General features: G+C 42.1%; 1 protein-coding gene across 1 annotated transcript in view; it reads left to right on the forward strand.

The window, feature by feature from the left end:
• The first annotated feature begins 794 nt into the window (after positions 1-794).
• Positions 795-8420, forward strand: part of STAM2 (signal transducing adaptor molecule 2) — a 34830-nt gene continuing 27204 nt past the window's right edge. The window contains exon 1 of the mRNA XM_075609397.1: positions 795-988. Within this exon, the coding sequence (XP_075465512.1) occupies positions 949-988 (40 nt within the window). The 5' untranslated portion in view covers positions 795-948. The remainder of the gene's footprint in view (positions 989-8420) is intronic.

The following is an 8420-nucleotide window of genomic DNA, read 5'->3' on the forward strand; positions in this document are numbered from 1 at the left end:
AAAGACACTCTCTGACACTGAGTTTGGCACAGGGGAACCTGGTTCATTTCCTGAGGTTGGACTCTTGTAACCTTGGTCAAGTTACTTTATCTCCATGTGCCTCAGGCACCAAAAATACATATTTTGTAAGCTCCACGGGACAGGGACCTGTGCCTGCAAAATGTCTCTGTACAGCGCTACATATAACTAGCAGCGCTATACAAGAACATGCTATTATTATTATGATTATTATTATCGCTTAGCAAACAGTGCTTCCACTGCAGCCAGGGATTCTGGGAAATTATATGCAAATGTCACACAACTTAACATATGTCTCTAGCTTGACACTGACAATGAGATAATAACCAAAGCTGCATCTGCCAAAGCGGCCAGCAACACAAATCTGTCAACTAAACATACATTTTGCAGAAGTGCACACTTTATTCTGACCCAATAACTCTCATTATAGAATTATCAGGCAAATAGTGACGTAACCTCTACATTGCCTGACGTCACAACACAAAAGGAGCTTTCCCACTCTTGCGCTATGCAAATACCCTCAACCACGTGACACTACAGCTAACTAGCCGCCTGCCCTTCCTCCTGGCGAGGACCCCGATTTTAGCTTTCTTGGTGCTGCCTGAAAATAAAAATAAAGTGGTGCACCACCTCACTGGCCGCGTTATAGATATTTGTATTACAGTGGCTAATTGGACCGTGTATGGAGTGTGTGCGCCTGACATGAGGTAGTGGTTGCGTTGCCTTTGAGTCAGGCGGCACAGCGGGCAGCCGCGCGCGCGCGCACCCGGAAGCGCGCGCACACCCGGAAGCCGCGCGTCCAGTCGGTTGTTGTGACGGGAGAGAGAGCCCTAGCAGAAAGAGTCTTCCGGACCCTGACAGGCCCGGAGCCACAGCGCAGACACCACCGACCCCCATTTCCCCTCCCGCCTCTCCACCTCCCCTCCAGCCATGCCGCTCTTCGGCTCCAACCCGTTTGACCAGGATGTAGGTGAGTGTCACGGTACCTTGGTATAAAGCAGGGATACTGTGCTTGTATGGCAGGGACACTGTGCCTCTATGGCAGGGAACACACATCCCAATCCCGGTGTCAGGATAGTGAGGACATAGCAGTCATGTCCCTGACACATGCAGACGGGAACATTTTAATCAGGGACAAAGCAGAAAGTTATTTTTTTATGTTTGCTCGGTATGAAGGAATCTGCTGGGGGTGACGTTTGCAATCCTGTTGGATAAGGTGACAGCTGCCGAGGTCCCATCTGTATCCACATTCCTAAAGCAGTAGATAATAAAAATGCTAGTTCGACTATAAGGCTATAGTGCCGGCGACGCGTCAAAACAAATGCATTGCTGCCGTCGCGTGCGCTTGTAGTAAGTGCGGCGCGACTGCTTGGTCGCGATCGCTGGGTCATCTCAATTTTATTTTTCCAGCGACCGCAGCCTGCCGTCGCGTCACTGTCGCCGGCAATATAAGCGTAGCCTAAAGGTAAATATTGCTGGGTAAAAGCAGCAGTCCCAGCCCCCTTTATGCTGCACCCCCCCAGATAAGTTACCTGTAACGGTAGCACAGTTACTTCCTGATCTTTAAATCACTCGAGCGAATATAAAGCCCAGGATCTCGGCTGATATTTTATATTCGTTTTGTGTCTGCACGAAATTAAATATCTGAAGCGGTAAATTATGCCAATTTTGTTTCTCATTTTACACCGGGTTATACAGACACATGTAAAGATCCTCCACTCCCTTTATCATTTCATCATCTATTTGAAACACCTTCATGTCTTAAGGCCTCGTTCAGGGTGCCAGAGGCAGGAGTTGGAGGGAGGGAGGGCGGCAGTCTGTTGGGCGATGTGTGTTCATCTTCCCCAGCAGACTTTTTCAGGAGTTGAGGGGGCGGGGCTACAGACCTGAGGTTAGGGATCCAAGTTGCAGTCTTGAAATGATTCTCAAGAATGATTTCATTGGCTGCCGAGGTCCCAGTGACGCTGCTGCAGCTTCAAAAAACGATTTTTTTGTTTATTGAAACTGTAGCCAGCGTCAACTCCCTACTTCGGAGACAGGGCAGCTGCTACCCTGACAACCGCAGTTCACTTTAAATACATTGTATCCCACGGCCGCACGCACGTCAGCACGCCCTCCCGCCGAAGCCTGCACCCTGAACGAGGCCTACATTTCAAAACATTAAATGTTATTAAAATAAAAGTTCATATTATCCCTTTTTTTGGTCTTTTAACTCCTATTCCAATATGAAAAACAGGCCCACACCAACTATAAATTTTGCTGGTTCCCATATTACTGCATTTTGGGTTAAAGAGTAACATTTTTGTAACGTAGGGTAAATTGTTGATTATCTTTCTGTCTTTCTGCATTACCTTCACAAGCAACAAAGACCCTCATGTTCGAGGCCAAAAAATAAAGACATACATATTAAAGCAGCAGTTCATGTCTATGTTCCTAGAACTAAACTGCATTGATTTCAAATGGGTTGATCTATTCATACGTTCTACGTTAGCATTATGTATTTTGTATATCTAATCTCCAAAGCAATGTGTTACAGGAAACTCTGGCAGGTAAGGGCTTAATGATGTCTTCTATAAATGGTACAGAGCATGCAGCTCAATGTATGGAACTATTCATCCTCGGGTGTCTTTTAGCGCATACAATTTAATATGGTGTGTGAGTCAATACTGCATAAATTGACTCACCCAATGCCACAAGGAGCTGACACTACCATGTGAGCCATGGTCAACTACATGAAAAGGCTGCTACTTTTGCTGGCATATATTTTAAAATAGGCCTTAGTTTTTAAAATAAAAACCAAGTTATTAAGTAATGGCTCAGGTCGCAAAGGGCTTGACAGTTATGTGGAGAACAAGGGGGTCAATGAAAGTAGCAGGGCCCCCCGCCACCGATTTTTTTTATTTTTTCACGTGTATAGGAAGCAGGGGGTCTCCAGAGCTGGGTCATGTTAATCTCAGCTCTGGGGACCCCCAGGTTACCAAGCTACTTACCAGGGAAGTTGACTCCTGTACTGTATCCTCCCAAGGGAAACAAAATGGCGGTTTAAATCTCCCGTGTTGCACAGGTTAATAGGAAGCCCTAACATCATCTATTGGCTTGAAACCGCCAATAATCTATCGTAGCACCTTCTCCAGTAAGTATATGTGGAAGCAGGGGGTCCCTGGAGCTGAAATGAAAGCGGTTCAGCTCTGGATACCCCATGCTTTCTATACATGAAAAATAGGGGGACACAGAGGAAACTGCTGCTTTAAGTACAAGCCCTAAAGAGATGTATATTTGGCACCCGCTACCCTCAGCTACATATTAACCCCAGTCGGAGTATGCAACAGTATCTGTTCATAATATTTATAACTGTACTTGATTTATATTTTGTCTTTAGATTATCTATTTAGTTTTTCACTGTCTCTCATTGTACCGCACAACAGAACGTGTTGGTACCTAATAAATAAATGATCATTATTACAGAACATTACATCAGTATATGCAAAGCAGTGTCAATGTGCCGCTGAAGGAGGTAATAATGCCTTTTGGAACCATTGATTTCCTTAAGTTGAATTGGAAATGACTAAAACATTATTTTAATGGTTGAACTTTATTGTGTCTTGTTTCATCAAAAATCTACTGTTGAACTATGTAATATATATCTATATATCAAAACAGATACAAATGTTTTTGGGGGGATGGGGAGAGAATCCAAGTGGTAATGGTGCTGTGTTGGAGAAGTTGGATCAAATGACAAGCCACCTTCTCTTCCCTTGCCATAGCTATTGATATATTACATCTTAAGGTACATACCTGAGTTTACAGGTATATACAAGAAAAGTTTTTAACTCGAACACCTGCTCCAGTGAGAAAGCTCTCTTTACTTTTGAATTGTCTGTTGATTTGGATTTCTGTGGGTCTCACTCTCATTGGAGATTATTTATCAAGGTTAAGCAGTCACAAAAAATAACTTTGTGCTAGTTTAGTGTTTATCAAGTGCCTTTTGGATGATCTACACTATGGGATGGTAAAATGATTGATGATGATTATGCAAAGCAATGGATTGTCTTCTCTAGTAGCAACAACGGGGGGGGCGACGACTTTCACATCCACGTTTTGATGTATTCTTTAGTATTTTATCCTCATTGCAAATCTATCCTATAGCCAAGAGTTCAGCAGTGTATGGGTTAAACATTCTGTGGATGAAACCTTTTGGTTTTGATGGGCTCTGCAGTGGAATTTAATTACTCATTCAATGTAGAATAGAACTTATAAAGATACAATCCTACAGTACTTATTCAATCCAGAAATATCAGTGGTTTAAAGTTGCATCCTGATTATGTACTCGCTTCTGGAAAAAACTCAGTATTTTTCTCTTTTGGAAATCTATTTATGTAAAAGAATACAGTATATTATGTGTAGTCTGTGATCATTTTTAGGCCTAAATTTGTCAAAGTATTCAGCATGTTCTCAATAATGAAACAAATAGTAAATAGTGTGTTAAATGGTTGTGTTTACTTTAGTGCACCTAGGGTTGCCAGGTGACTTGTCCAAAAATACTGGACACAATACTGGACCCCAACGCCCCCCGAATACATATAAAAAAATACCCCCACGCCCCCCGAATACCTACATAAAAAAATACCCCCCACGCCCCCCGAATACATGTAAAAAATACCCCCACGCCCCCGAATACATATAAAAAAATACCCGCACGCCCCCGAATATATATTAAAAAAATACCTGCGCGCCCCCGAATAGATATAAAAAAAATACCCGCACACCCCCCAATACATATAAAAAAAATATACCCCCCCGCCCCCAGTCTCAGCACTTCCAGCACTCCGCCGCCCTCGTGCTTGCGCTGCCAGCCCTCCGCTGCAAAAAATAGTAATACCGGACACCTCCGATTTTATACCGGACAGGCATCAGAATTACCGGAATGGAAACAAAAGAAAACAGCGCACAACGCCAAATAGTGAAGCAAATTCAACAATATATTATAGAATTAAAAAGGGGGTAATATATCTGCGTACATGAAAAAAGTTGGTAAAAGGCATGTAGTATGTATCACACTGTTTACCACTCGGCAGCTGTTAGCTGTAGATTCAGGTGCTTGCTTCCCTCTGCTGCTGCAGCTCAGTTGATTCTGGGGCAGGACGTCAGTCTTTTCACTCCCAAGGGGATTTCCCTTCATGCAGCCAGGTTCAGCAGCTGGTACTGGGGCTCGGTGAAATAGCTCCTGCTTCCTGGCCGATATGAAGCTGCTCCTGTACCTCGGCAGGTGTATCCTCTGCACAGAGGTTAAAACGCAGCTTGCTGGGGTGCCCTCAGCGTGCCACGGTGCCGCTCGGTCGCGGGACGCTGTGTAATGACGTTACTGTCTACACAGCAGTGGTGGATTCAATAGGGAAGTTTGAACAGTCTTCCCTGAAGAAGTAGTTAATTCTACGAAACTAGTTGGATGTAACATTCTATTGCCTTATATCTGCTTACATTGGCCTTTGTCTATGTGTTGGCCTGTCCTGTTTTTATTTCATCCTGTGTGCTGTTTTGGACACTTGTGAGAGACTTTGTAAGACTGTTCAAACTTCCCTATTGAATCCACCACTGCTGTGTAGACAGTGACGTCATTACACAGCGTCCCGCGACCGAGCGGCACCGTGGCACGCTGAGGGCACCCCAGCAAGCTGCGTTTTAACCTCTGTGCAGAGGATACACCTGCCGAGGTACAGGAGCAGCTTCATATCGGCCAGGAAGCAGGAGCGATTTCACCGAGCCCCAGTACCAGCTGCTGAACCTGGCTGCATGAAGGGAAATCCCCTTGGGAGTGAAAAGACTGATGTCCTGCCCCAGAATCAACTGAGCTGCAGCAGCAGAGGGAAGCAAGCACCTGAATCTACAGCTAACAGCTGCCGAGTGGTAAACAGTGTGATACACACTACATGCCTTTTACCAACTTTTTTCATGTACGCAGATATATTACCCCCTTTTTAATTCTATAATATATTGCTGAATTTGCTTCACTATTTGGCGTTGTGCGCTGTTTTCTTTTGTTTCCATTCTCTTAGTGTGTGTGGGGTGCTGAGCCACCCCTGCGTTTACAGCTGCAGACGCCATTATCCCCAACACGGTTATGTGGCACTTATTATTTAATGTATAATTATCTCACTGTGGGAGTTGTGGTTTAATTTTTTATAAATTTTTTATCACTAAATTGATGGTATAGTCACTGCACTGTATATATTTATACATTTAAACTTTATAGGTAGTTAGGTAGTAGCGCACAGTTTTGTTTTTTGTGTTTATCAGAATTACCGGCCTGTCTGGTTCAGAACCGGACACCTGGCAACCCTAAGTGCACCCCCAATGTAAGTTTGTAATTTGGACCACAATGAGCACCTCAACAACAGTCATCAGTGGCTTACAGTGTAACTATAATCTTTTTATCTTTCAAACCAAACCAGTCTGGAATATAGCAGTGACTTTGCAGCTGTTTTTGATGCATTTCTGTTTGTTGACTGATAAGGAAGTTAGTTACCTGTATACAGAGTTGAAAGGTGTGTAAGAGCCATAAACTGTGATTGTGCGCAATTGTTTGAATTATCTTGTTTTGTTACTTGAATGTATATCAAGGTAAAATAGATGTTGTTTATGTATTTCTAATTAATTTTTGAGTTACAATTAAAGAATGCACATATGCGTCCAATATATAGTCACTGTAATTAGAGTACTTGAAACATTGTTTAAATGACTTTCAATAGATCATTATCTGTAATAGATATTGCTTTCATTTAGGTATCAAGATTAAAACGACTTGCCTACTGTCAAAGCATAGCATGTTTATTAAATTACTAGATTAAAAGTACCCGGCGTTGCTTGGGAACTCTAAGAAACCAAAAAATATTCAGATTTATAAATGGAATTTTTTTTCCGTGTTAATTAAGAAAAAAGCTGTATTTTATTCTAATTCAAATTGCATGTAATTTGTGCCGACATTATCAAAGCATGGGCATGGGGGGGTGGGAGGGGGAGGGAGGGGGATTTAAGGTCACCTTAACTTCAACATTTCCAGACTTTTGAAGTGTTTGGTCACAAACCTTTGCTAATCTTTTATGAAGTTTGTTTTTTTTCCCCTCCCAATTTAATATATATGTATTTGTATTGTAATAAAATGACCTGTCAGAGCCATAGCTCCAAGACCATCACACACTACAATCCTGACGAATTTGGTTTCAATCCGTGCAGTTTTGAAAGGTTTATTCCCTCATCCTGATTCAAAATGGTGTCCAATTGTATCCAGGCATAGACAAAAACCTGGTCCTTGATCTCAGGAACCATCATCCAAAATGCGATTACAACATCTTAATAAGTGTAAAAATGCATAGCAAACACACAAACAACTTTCCAAATACATAGTAGATTAATAATAAAAAAAAAGTATGGTGTATAGACAGCTATGTTACTTTTATGTCTGGAGCACTTCTTCCCATTATATGTTATTTGTATGATTGTCTTGTGTATTACTGCTGTGAAGTGCTATATACATTAATGGTGCTATATAAATAGACAGCATATGTCTTTTCATATATGATGTTTTGTTTCAATGTATATGTCAATCTACAATACAGAATCGTTTAATAAAAAAAAGGATACATACTAAAAAACAAAACAAAAAAAAACCACTTATCTGGAGGCAGAGTGGTGAAAGGCAAGAGAACAATGAAAGTATAAAGGGAGACTATACACATAAGCTGATAGGAGAAAAAAAATGGGAATAGTGAGGGGAGTGTAAAGAAACACAAAATGGGGAAAAAAGGGGACACAAGAAAATTCAAACCAAATGGAGGGGAGGAAAGAAAATGTAATAAGGGGGGTTGGGGGAGTAACGTTTCGGGGAAGGAACACCTTCCTCAGACCCATTCCCACAGAACAAGTGCCTGTGATACTTCCCTAAGTACTCCTCGCACGTACGTGTGTTCCCAAAATGTGAAATGAAAGGGGCATCAAAGCTGTTCCACCAGGATTCCAGATTCTAGAGGCACAAGAAGGTGTCTATGAATGCAGAGACGGTTACTGTGTTCTCTCCGTGTCACTGTGGTCAGTAGAACGGAAGAGAGGACCCAAAATTTTACCCCCCCTTATTTATTTTTTGTCCTCCCCTCCCTTTGGTTTGAATTGTCCTGTGTCCCCTTTTCCCCATTTTTGTGGGGGTTTGTTTGCACTCCTCTCCTCACTATTCCGTGTGTTCTCCCTTTATACTTTCATTGCTCCCTTGCCTTTCACCTTCTGCCTCCAGAAGTTTTTTTTTTTTTTTTAATTACTATTTATGAGCAGTGTTTGTTTTTATTTGCTATTCGTTCCTTTTCCTATTGTATTTTATACTGAGACCTATCCGTGTGGTTACAGTAATAGACATG

This window comes from Ascaphus truei, chromosome 7 (genome assembly GCF_040206685.1).
Source record: "Ascaphus truei isolate aAscTru1 chromosome 7, aAscTru1.hap1, whole genome shotgun sequence".
NCBI classification, from domain to species: domain Eukaryota; kingdom Metazoa; phylum Chordata; class Amphibia; order Anura; family Ascaphidae; genus Ascaphus; species Ascaphus truei.